General features: G+C 37.5%; 1 protein-coding gene across 24 annotated transcripts in view; it reads left to right on the top strand.

Moving 5' to 3' along the window:
* Positions 1-12751, top strand: part of ANO4 (anoctamin 4) — a 200514-nt gene that overhangs the window by 150062 nt on the left and 37701 nt on the right. For all 24 annotated transcript variants that reach the window (XM_072923263.1, XM_072923266.1, XM_072923267.1 and 21 more), the window contains 3 exons: positions 5750-5884; positions 6631-6727; positions 7249-7309. In XM_072923263.1, coding sequence (XP_072779364.1) covers positions 5750-5884; positions 6631-6727; positions 7249-7309 — 293 coding nt within the window. The remainder of the gene's footprint in view (positions 1-5749; positions 5885-6630; positions 6728-7248; positions 7310-12751) is intronic.

Here is a 12751-nt window from a genome sequence, read left to right on the forward strand (position 1 = left end):
CTACCCTTTAACTCAGACCAGCCACATCACCACTCTCCAGATTTTTATTCATCTTGGAAGTAGTATGCATAGAAAAAAAAACACTGAGAAAGCTGAGATGCGATTCCAAGTTCTTACAGTCCTTTAAAACAATGTTTTCAAATAGCCTTGTGTGCACTAATAGAGGATTACATATTCCTTACACATACAGAGAGAGCCAGAGCCTTTACTGGTTGTGATGGCAGAACTATTATTGGACAGTAATGGGCTTTTGCTGCTTGAAGAGAGGAATATGGAGCTACAAGAGTCTATTAATAAAGTCTTCAGATGTATCAGGATCATTGAAGATACACTGACCATCAGGAAGGGTCATCCCCAACATGCAATTGCTCCAGCTTATTAATTGCCTCATTTCATAAGTCCTGTAACTAATAGAAAACTTTGCTCTTATTTATTCTCAAAATTGTTTCCAGATGAAAGATTTATAGACGATAGCCCTGGAGACAGACAGTGTTACTGATTAAGGCCATATAAAACATATCCATTTCATAAAACAGAGAATTTCATTTCCATGGATAAAAAGCTAACAAGAAATACAATAAAAAGTTTTACCGGGTCATATAATTTTTTTAATGCTTTACAAAATAATTTATTAAATATAATCATTTAATCCCAAAAGCTTTTTATTTCTTTTTTAATACACTGGATAGAAATTTGGAATTTTTTGTCAAATTGCACAATAGAAATTGCTGATTTATGGAGGAGGCAACAGTTATACTAAGGGGTTTTTTTGCTTTTAATTTCCCAGTACAAAAGGTACTATTATTACTGTACAAACTGTATATCTCTATAGAATTTTATAATCATTTTTCCATAGTGGACAAGGCTACTGTTCTTCATCACTTCTTGTTTGTGAAAGTGCTCTTGAGGCAATATCTGGTGTTTGGTTCAATTTGGTGGTCAGGCATCTGAAAGGTTTTATAAAGTATGAGAATAAACGGTAACAGAATCAGCAGTGTTAGCCATATGATTATTCTAGACCTTGATAGCAGCCTTCTTACATAGCCTGCATTTAAAATTAAAGATTTCTAAAGAAAGTTTATTTTTTCATCAGACAGATTTTTAAAAATATACTCAAAAAAAAAAAAAAAAAGAGGCAATTACTATAGACCCCCTAGCTGAAGTCAGGAATGTCCTGCTGTTTTTGAGAGTAGGTGTTTACCCGAAGAGGAGAGGGGCAGGGGGAACTGTGAGATTCCCTGAGCATTGGCAGTAGCCTAAATTGCAAGCCACCAAACTCAGCAGGTCCAAAGCTGCACTGCAGCCCCAGCCCAGCCTGCCACGTGCTGCCTGGAACACATCCACAGCTGCGATGAATTCACTGAAGGAGGGTGACAACAAAGAGAAGGGGATGCCTTTTCTTTCTCACTTCACAGATGCTGGATTACTCACATTTCCTCAGCTCCTGCTGAGTTTTCAGAGGATTTGAAGATTTGGGAAAAGCCAGGGAAATGTGAGTAACCCAGCATCCATGAATGAATCTTCCACATCTACAGCCACTCTCAGCAGTTCACATGTCTATTGAGCTGGAGACTTTTCCTTGAAGAACTGATGACACCAGCAAGACCTGCTGTTCATTTCACTTGGAAACATCTCAGTGGGCACATTTTAAAAAGAAGCTTTTTTCAGTGCCAGTTATACTGCAGAAAAATCTTCCCCCGCTCCCCCCCCCATAATGAGTTATGTGGGATTGTGTTTGAAGGGTGTAGTGTGGTCATCTGTACAAAATGAGTGGCTGGATGTTGATTCTTCCACAGACACCTGGCCATAACTTATGCTGCTAGTTGACACAATGCTTTAGAAAGGCTAAGAAATAAATTAGATGTAGATAGTACATTTATGTCATCACTAGATATGCTATTTCTATCTTAAAGTCAAGTTACCACAATGCTAAGTGAAAATGTTCATACTCCAGTGCTGGTTTATTTTTTTCCTTAGATGTTAAAATGTGGTTTCCACCTCCTGTACTGCCAATTTGGCAACTCCAGATTTCATTTAATCTCATCAGCTGGCTGTTATGGAGATACTAGTCACTAAAAATAAATGAAAAAAAATCATTTGAGGGAAATTGCATGATTCTGCTTCACTCTGCTTTGAAACATGTGGTAGTATGATGGCACAGAGTTAGAATAATTTACAAAGCCATTCCTATTAGTCAACAGATGTGGTACCATGACTTTAATGATACATCTCTTGGAATTTAGTGTCCATGAATACTTTACAATAATAATTTATGACCCTTAGAATTGATTATAATTGGATAGAAACAGGTCTCAGCTCTGGGACCATGTAAATCAACAGAAAGAGTTGCAGTGATTCCTGGGGACTTTGGATCACCTCCTTCACACTTCTGTGTATTGTTGCTTCCCTCTTGATTGTGCACAAATTGCTCCTGGTGTTGCTTGTGCATGTAATTGACATGACAAAAATGCAGGGAGCAAACTGGTTATTAAGTGATTGTAAAGGTATCTAAATGAACTTGGAAGCAAAAACTGATGCCTAAGTAACCTGCATTTTGCTTCATCTTTCCATTAAATGTCTTGACTGCAAGCTGACTACTCCCTTTCAGTCTCCTGTCAAGCCTTCCTACCCACCCCATTGCTTCTGACATGAGAGCTTCATATGTCCAAAACACCTACTGGAAAGCTCTGGTTTCTGTGGTGTAGAAAGTTCTGTACAGGATTTCTTTCTTACCCGCAAAAGAGTTAATGAAAATAGATAGGTTCTTGGCTCGAGCCCTGATATGTCTATATTCTAGATCCATGGCTTCCTTCTAGGCATGTTGAAAGCAAAATATTCTTAATGAGGGTCATTAAACATAGGATAATCCAATATCAGTTTCATAGGTTGGAAATTAGACTTTGTAGCTTAATACTTTCCAAAAAATGTGCCTTATTGATAAATATTGATATTGAAATCTTGACCCAAATAAGTCATAGGTCTACCACTGGAATGGATTGAGGGGATATACAGTTCACCATTAAAGTAGCTGGTATTGAAGGGCTAGTATACAGGTTAGCTCACAACTGAACAGCTAAAATTACATTTTTATTATTATTTTGATGGTACAGCACATATAAGGATAGGAAAGATGGATTATTCTATTAGGTGCTTGGGGGTTTTCTATGTCTTGCTTTTTAGGTTAGTTTTGGAGAAAATTTTCTGTGGGAGAATCATTAAAGACTCAAACAATTTTTTTTTCTGTCCATATTAATAATCTGGGAAAAAAAGGGTAGTAATAAATCAGCAAAATTAACAAGAACACAAAGATGTTATCAACACTGGAAAATTTCAAAGAGGCCTTGAAATGAGTAGAATGATAACAGGCGAAATTTAGCCATTCACAGTGATGCATTCTGGAAAAAAAATCCTCTGGAATTCTTTGTGTACATTGCTGAGCCCTGGCTCAGAGAGAACTACGACCACTGAAGCAAGTTACATGAAATTTCTGTTCTTTTCATAGTGACAGAAGAAGAGAAGGAACAAGTTTGTTCTTCAAATAAATATTTGGGGCAAATTGAAGGGAGTGACAAAGGCATCTACACATTTTTCATCTCCCGAGGGTCATGATGGTTCCAACTAGATTAATTACATATTGGAATAAATGTGGGACTGCTCTGAATATGGCACCTAGGAAGGCCTCCAAGGACCTTTTCACTGGCATAGTTTGTTTCCATAGCATGTAGCTGAGTGGTATCTGAGCAAATACAAAAACTCTGGGGCCAGAAGACTTGATATATTAAGTTGATCCTGACACAATTTACAGTAGTACAGCCTGTGCCTGTAGAATATCAGCTGTGTTGCAAAGAGCAACAATGGAATATTGAGGCTGTTTATCCATATGTAAACCAATATGTATCAAAGTAATGTCAAATTTCGTCATTTATTTTTAAAACCTGTCACAGATGCTTTTTCCTTACTTTTCAGAGATGGGTTGCTCCCCATCATGGACAGTCTTCTTTACGCACACACTGAACTTAGCTTGGGTCTTCATCTATGATGAAGGTGTTTGATTTCTAGATCAATCAGATTACTATGATTTGCACTTCAATGTTAGATTGAAGGGCTTAACAGGATAGGAGATTGTTTTTGCCATTGATGCTTGTCATCTAGAGGGTTGAAATGAGGAAGCATTCATTCTTGAGTGTAGGGAATGAAGTAAAAAATAAAGCTTGTTGAAGGTTAGGGGGCCTTCACGACTTTGAACTATGTACGTGGAGAGAAATAGGACATCCATTTTTAGTGAAAGTAAACTCAAATGAGTTTGCATTTTTGGAGGTGCAGGCACAAACTGGCATCCTAGGTGTCAGGAAAATAATCAGGGCAAAGCTTTCATTTACACTCTTAAGTCAGGCCTTAAAAAGCAGTTTGCAGTGTGTTTTTTTACAATCAGAATTGCTGCCTTTGTCAGAACATGTTAGCATTAGCTTTTAGTCTGTGAATTTGAGTCTCTGTTGAATGACAGAAGAATGAAAACAAAATGACAGTACTTGGCTTCTTATACAGAGCTGGTAAACTCAAATGAAAATAGTCACTGCAGATCAGTAACTTCCATCAGAGCATGAACTCAGATTTCCCACACTGGCAATTTTTAATAACAACTTGAAAACTGCTAATTTTGTGCAGTCCAGACCAAGTGTCCTCCAGTGCACTCAGTGCTAGAGGCAGTCCTAGGTCTTTCCATTCTCACTGAGAAAGTTTGGCCAATGGTGTTTTCTGGTAGCATAGAGCAGCCTGCAGTGCTGGCTCACTGCACTTATTTTCTAGATAGATCAGAAGCTGCATCATTAGGGTGAGTTTCCAGAAGCAGCTATTTTCAAATTGAGTTGATATGCAAGTTTGAGTTGTCTACAAAATCTCTGAAACACAAGCATATCATCTTGCATCATTCTTTAAAACAAATCTTGCAAATAATCCCCTAAAATCTACTGTGCACAAAGCAATAAGACAAAACATGAGTCTGCTCTTCTGCTGATGAGTTCAGCAGGTTTTTGTGTGCTTGATGTATTCTCCAGCTCATAAATAAAGTTTGGTTCTTTGGGAGGAGGAAAATTGCTTATGAATATGTATGTAGTAAGACGGAATTTCTGGCTACTTTGCTGCTAGTTTTTGAGCAATATATCTAATAAATTAGGATCAATTCAGACTGCTTTCCTCAAACCATTGCAAATTATGGACCTTACCTGTACTTCACTTTCTACAGCAGTAGAATAATAAAATTAGTTTTCCAGGAACTGAGCTAAGAAAATAAATAAACAAATGAAAATAAAGTGTATTGAAGAATGAACTCTGGTTAATTGATTTCTTAGAACTAATTTGAGCTCAAATAATTCTTGCTGTTATACAAGATTTAGGGATAAAATTTATTTCACTGTAATTATTCAGGCAATAAAGTCAAACAGCCAAAATCAAAGCACAGCAACAATTTCCCAAATACAAAGAACTAGCTTTCTAAAAGTAACTCAGTTTTTCCTTCATGAGGTCACCACTTATCTAACTGTAAACTGTGGTTATTGAATTTTTAAATTATGTTTTAAGTTCATTACTGAGGTAAGTACCTCAGTGTGTATTTAGAAGCTTAGCTGAAGGCTTTTTCTCCTCTTTAATCTACTCTTCACATATGATAGAAATATTTTTTTCTACTAATGAGCAAGATTAAGTAGATTATTCCAATTAGCAGGTAACTTTGCTGTGTTTTGTTTTAAAACAGACGGTATTTTGGTGAGAAAATTGGGCTGTACTTTGCCTGGTTAGGCTGGTACACAGGGATGCTCTTCCCAGCTGCCTTCATTGGATTGTTTGTCTTTTTGTACGGAGTCACAACTTTGAACCACTGCCAAGTCAGGTAACATGGGAACTTTTATAAAGAAATTGCAAATGTGGGTTATTGTGAATAATTTGAGAGATCTTCCCACAAGCTGTTACTTATGTCATTTTGAGCTATTGAATGAACAATCAAGAAAAGAATGCTTAGTTGTTATAAGGTACCCAGTATGAAACTTCCCATGTTTTATGCTCCTGAATTAGGATTAAAGAAAATGCCTCTTGCCCAGTTCCAGCTGCTAATGGTGCTGGCAAGTCAGAACAAAGTAGGGAAAAGTAGACTCCTTCATTGCTCTTTAAGAGGCCAGCACAAAAATGAGGAATTTTCACTCTCTATAAGGCCTTTCCCAAAGATCCACCACAGAGAGGCATTCCTCAGATGAAGAAATCCCTGGATCTTCTACTGAGTGCTGCGTCTCTAAGTTTTTGTGCACTTAAGTCACAAGGATAACTTTGTCTGAAGTTATCCTCATCCTCCTCCTACCAAAGGTCACTCTGACTCAAGGAGAAGCTGGAAATGGCAAAGAGATGCTGCTAGGTTGTCCCTGGAGAACTGCACCCTGCAGTTATGACTATAAACTCTGTAGTCTTAGACAGTTAACAAATATTAATTATACACTTGCAATTATAAACATGTTGGCTTCAGTTACAGACCAGTTTTGTTCAATAAGTAACTGAATATTAGCAAAGCCTATCAATCCAGACAGATTGTTGTGCAAATTTTTGTAGTAATCAAGCTAGTAAATTTTCTCTTTTCTATTTTTCCAGTAAAGAAGTCTGCCAAGCTACAGATATCATAATGTGTCCTATATGTGATAAATACTGCCCCTTTATGAGGTTGTCGGACAGCTGCATTTATGCCAAGGTATGTTTTATGCTATGCAAACAGAGATACTTCCTGGTAAAAGCATGAATTTTGCCTTTTGCATTTCTCTTTAGCAAGCATGGATAGATGAAATCTTGATGAGACAGATCAAGTTCAGCCAACATTAACATTGTCTTTCACCAATGTTTAATTTGGGTTGCAAAATATTTGAAGCCAATTTGCACTTGGAGATTAGGCAGTGTCAGAGGTCGTGTTACAGAGCTATGTGTTACGGTGTCCTTGACATCACCTTTATCTTCTCATCCATCCTCTCCGTGTGGCCCTATAAAATTAATGCTTTGGGTCTGAAATGATGCTCACATCTGGTGTTGGCAGGGGTCAGTCCCATGCCAGGCTGGCAAATAGTCCTGTCAATTCACAGGTGGATTTCACATGTCAAGGGAAGGCTCCTCAGGATTGTCAGGCCAGATAAACTCATGATCACACTAATTTTAGTAGATGAAAATTGAAAATAAAGGCCTATTATCACAAATTGATCTCCTTATTAATATATCTCTCAGGTAACCCATCTTTTTGACAATGGAGCTACTGTCTTTTTTGCTGTTTTCATGGCAGTATGGGGTAAGTTTTCATTTTTATATTAAATAACTGCACCATCTTTTTCTTAAAGAATATGATGCAACACAGGCCTTTTTATTTCCCAGCACACTTTTTGTCTGACACTAAAAAAAAGAATATAGGCAGAGACTTTTCTGTTTCTGCAAAAGGAAGATGCAATTGGTTGAATCAAGTTTTCACTTGATAATAATTTTAATTAAAACAAAAACATGAATGCAGTTATATAGTGTCTATGTAGTTTATATATATATAATTCTGTGGGAATTTCTAACCATTTTTAAATACATTGGTACTAAGGCCTTCTCTCTATTACTGCTCAGGGCTTCTCCTAGCTTAGAGCAGCTCAGTTTAGTGTCAGTATTAAAATGGAGTAATATTTTTTCCCTACCTTACAAAAAGGCAGAAAAACTTAAATCCATGGAAGCTGGTTGCAGTTAAAGCAAACTTCCAATGAAATAAATAAAATATGTCATTGAATGGAAAATTGATCTGAGTGTGGTCTAACTGTTGCCATGGAGGCTGAATTTTGCCCATAGAAATGTTCTATTTTTGGCTCAACTATTTTTCCTACTATGTCATGTAGGCAGAATTGAAGGCAAGAGGAACCAGTAATTTCTGGCAGCACAAAAAATTATTTCAAACAATCCCTGAACATGCCCAGGCTCTTAGCTGCTACAAATCCATTGTGAGAGAAGGTTAACAACTGTAGAAAATGGCTCAACGATGTGACTCAAAACAGCATTCAAGTCCTTGTGCTATTTACATTTAGTCATTGTTCTCCTGTTCTTACTCACACATCTCAAACTGCTTTGGAAAGGTGTCCAAGTAATTCTTATAACCTTAATTTTAAGCTGCAAATCTTTTTGCTGAACCACAAGAAATATCCAAGAGGCATCATGAGAGCCACCAGAACAACACAGATTAGTTTATCCATCTCTCAGTTCCTCCCCCAATTAAATTAGGTAATATCAAGTCTATTTAAGCCATTTCATGTAATACTGAAAATATTCAAATATTACAGATTACATTTGAAAAAAATATACAGATCATGCAGTCCTTACATTTCCGCTTGATATTTCATCTTTGTTTTAGAACTACATAGAGCTAACAATCACCAAAAATTTCCAAGCCTTAAAGATATATTTTGCATGCTTACTCAGCTTTTCCAAACTCTTTCTCCGTGTGTTCACTGAAATTGAGAATTTCCAAGACAATGTACAAGCAGGGACATCTCTAGCTAGGAAAACTGATGGGTTAACAATTGCTGAACATTTATGGCAATGTTCCTAACTGCTGGTGAGCATTTCTTTGGAGTGCAGATTTTTGCACCAGTGCTTTTGTTTCTCCTTAACAATAACAGTGCTCAGAAAACAGCTGTGCTCACAGCATGGTTTCCGTGTCTTAGCAGTCCCCAGATCCAGGGCTGTAGGAAAAGTAGATCTAGGTAAGGGCAGTCCCTCACAGAGGTCACCATGCCTGGTCCTGCCTTGTGGTCACTGCCTTCGAGAAGCCTGAGGAGGCTGAACATGCCTGCCTACAAAATGTTGCAAGTCCTCTCTTTAGTTGGCAGGAACCACATCTCTCTCTGGTTAGCCTCTCCTTCCTCCCCCTCCTTCAGCATCCTTGTCAGATTCCCAAACCCGATTCCCTCCAGGAATCTCCACACCAGCCTGCCAGGACTGATCAATGCACTGCCCACCTGTGCATCTACAGCACCGAAGTCCACAGTGAGATAAGAAAAAAATACAATAGAAGCTGTCCCCAGATAATTTGGCTAATGGAGAAGAGACTATAGGACAGCAGCTGGGGTGAGAGCTTTCCCCAGCACTTCTGTTGGCTTACACTGTGCTTGGGAGCTGACTGCCAAGAGGGAGGGAGGGGCAGCACCAACAGGAGCTGTGAGTTAGGGTATGGTTTGGGGAATGGGGCAATCCTCTGGCTCCACACAAACCATACTTCCTTAAAGAAGAGCTTGCAGGGGAAACAGTGAGATTGTGGTGATATTTTGCATACAGACAGGGCTAAAGCAACATTCGAATAAGGGAAGCCACACTTTTCAGGGATTTTCTGGTACTGTATTTAGGAGCTGGCTTACTGCCTGTGTTAAATGGGTTTTTAGACTGCAGTAGGCCTACTGGCAGCTGCAGGCATTGCCTTCATGGCAGTAAATCATAGAAGAAGAGAAGAATCTATGATAGTAGTTTGATTGTGGAAATGTTTTTTCTGTCAGCATGAAACAACTGGCAAGCTCAGTTTGACAGACTCTGACATATTAAATAATTAAGGCAGTGCTTTCATAAGAAGACAATGAAAGCAAAAAGAAAAGGCAGCTAGAACTGCTGCCTTTAGCCAGAGTTTACTCTTTTATTATCTAAAGTATTTTCTTCACTGTCTTTAGATCCATTCGTAAGCTCCCATCTTGAGAAAGACTCCTCAGCCATTTGCTTTGGAGTTTCAAAACCAGGCGTGGCCATATGACTTAAGGAAACTTTCGCTTTTAACTGATTTACCAAAGGACAAAAGGTAGTCTCCCTTCAGCACACTTAAGGAATTCATTATTCATTTGTATAAGTTTTTCTATATTAAAGTTTCTCTTGAAGGAGATACCCTTTTAAACAGATTGAAGCTATAAATCTTTGTGGTTTATAGGGAAAAAGTGAGTCCCTGTAATCGTTAATATTTTAAAAAATTTTTCATTGGTGAACAGATTGCCATTGATGCTGACTGAGATATGATCATTTCAGAAGCTGTAAGATATTTTTTTTTAATGACATTTTCCAGATGTTCAAAGCTTTCAAAAATAGGGAAGCCATATCATATTTTGTGGTTTTGTGCTAGGGAGAAACACCTCCACTTTATTTTTGATGTATGCCTTGAGAAATGTTTGGCTTGACAATAAAGCATAAAGCCATATCAAGGTAAAGTTCCTCTCTTTTTACTGCCTAAATTAGATTCTTACCAAAGACAGAAAAATGAGAGAAAGATGTTAATTAAAAAAAATATTGACATTTAAACTGAAGGAAGGAAAAAGTAGTTCTCATTTGAAAACTCAAGGTAAATTTGATACTCAGTTGACTCCAGCATGTTTCAGTAAAGCCAGATGGAATTGTAGATTTTGCTTTTTCCAATTGAGGTACTGGGGAAATCTATTGCAAAGCTGTTACTGCCTAGATGTTGCCTGAAACTCTAGACCAAAATTCTGTAACTGTTCAGAAGGAAACTCCAGCAATTCATCATTTCTAAAGCCATGCTGGAGACAGGGTAGGCTGGTGGTAGTTTCTCTCTCTGTGCACATCTTTGGGGAGCTAAGGGATGCAAGAAAAATCCTTTCTGAAATTGTTTCCTGTGTAGCATGTTTCCTTTGATAAAGGATGTAGCTTTAGAACACTAGCTGAAAGGCAAAATTGGGAAGGGAAAAAGAGGACTGGCATGAAGAATTTAACATTTTTTTCAAGCAATAAGAAATGCCAACATAAAACAATTTTTTCTGTATGTATCTGTTAGTCTAATAAAAGATATTACTTTTGTACAAATCTTACCTCTAGCATAAAACGTTGACATTAATCTGCTCTCCAAGGAGATAGAATTTAAGGATGTTCTTCAGCAATACTCCTTGTATATAGAATATATTCTAGGAGTCAGGATGGATATATGAAATGGTGCTCTGAAATACAATAGAGAGAGGATTTCTGAGAGAAGGTCAGGGTAGAGCTATTTCCTACAAGAGGCTATTTGCATTTTGAGATAAGATCACAACTTGCTACAAAAGCATCTGAGGAAATGATGTTAAGACAGCTGCTTGTACAAGTGGATATTGAGGACCCAGCTGCAAGGTTGAGTTCTGAAGTAGGACAAACGTAGTATAGGAAAAGCTAGTAAAATATCTGAGAGCTAAGGCAAATAAGAAATGAAAAATTCCAAGCAGGAATTTTTGAGAAAACTCAGGATCTGGTTTACACAAATGGGAAAATACAACTGTGTCCTATTGAACGTCAAAATCAGAAAAGAATGCTAAAGTTTGTATAGGGTATTTGTAGTTAAAATTACAATTAGAGAATAAGCAGAGAAATTTGAAAATTCAGTGCTTTTAGAAGACCTCAGTAGCACAGTGAATCAATCAAAGATAGTTATTTATAGCACATTTTTTAAATATCTAGCAAAGGAAAGCTGCATACTGACCTGAATAGCGGAAGAAAAGTGTAACACAGTGAAAGCTAAAACAGCACTATACAGAACATCATATTTGCTACTTAACGATTAGAAAATAACTTTCTAAAGAAGCTTCAGGAACTTCACATTCTTACTCTGACAGTGCTTAATGTGCTAAACATAATATGTATAAATTCTTCACTCCAGGTGTGGGAAAAACAAGAAGGACAAGAAGTATTGTTCAACATAGATATATATGAGACTTTCAAGGCTGGGATTCAAACACCTACTGGAGTTCTGCTACCAGCAGCTTTCCGGAACGGAAACAAAGTGGCAGAAATCAATCAGGCTTCTTTCTCCTAGGTTTCCAAACAGTGCAGGACTGCTTCTTTAGCCTGAACAAAATAATTGAATATGAGCTGATGGGCGAGAAGCAGTTCTACCAGGAAAAAAAACCCAAAAAACTCAAGGAATGAACCATGTTGTGGTTTAGTAACAGTGGAGCCTCATTAGCATTTACTGATTTTGCTGATCACAACTAATCATACTGTAACTATTACAATCATTTATAGAAGCATTAGGCTCATGACTCTCTATTAGACTAAAATCAAAGGGATTGTTACTTGGTGTAATTCCAGCTTGGAGAAAAATAATTACCTGATACATGAAAATTCCCTCAAACCAAATATCTGCTTCCTTACGCATGCTTTTGATACCTTACTTTGTCTGCTTGTAGTATTTATCTCCTAAGCACGCTTTCACGGCACTGGCTAGTACAATAAAACACAGTTCTTACCGTCTAAAAATTAACTTTTGCCAAACTGTTGCCAGTACTTAGTATCAGGTCCCATTTTTATCAATATGCTGCAGAAGGGCAAACAGCCCATTAAGGAGATGCTTTTATGACTGGATGTGAATTATATTGCCAGACTATTGTGACACTGTTACAGCTGATACTGTGCTAGCTGATGAACAAAGAGGTTTATGTTCTCTGGTTATCAAGCTGCTGCTTCTCAGTGAGCCATAAAGGGCAGCCTTCCTCTCCACTTCACAGGGGGAGAGGAAGCCTGCCCATTGATTTGTGTTAACTTTAAGTAGTTTCTAGATCCTTTACACAAAATACATTTTTAACACTGCTGTATATTTAAGCGGGCTGAGTGTTAATCTTTGGATTAGGCACATATTTTGCTATTACTGTTTCCTTGATTTTTCTTTCCATCACAAAATGAGATCACAGTTGTCATATCAAAGTGGGAATTTCCTCAAAGCCTTTGTATATGATTGGTCTTTCAGTGC

The sequence above is a fragment of the Taeniopygia guttata genome, chromosome 1A, assembly GCF_048771995.1.
Source record: "Taeniopygia guttata chromosome 1A, bTaeGut7.mat, whole genome shotgun sequence".
In the NCBI taxonomy this organism is placed as follows: Eukaryota; Metazoa; Chordata; class Aves; order Passeriformes; family Estrildidae; genus Taeniopygia; species Taeniopygia guttata.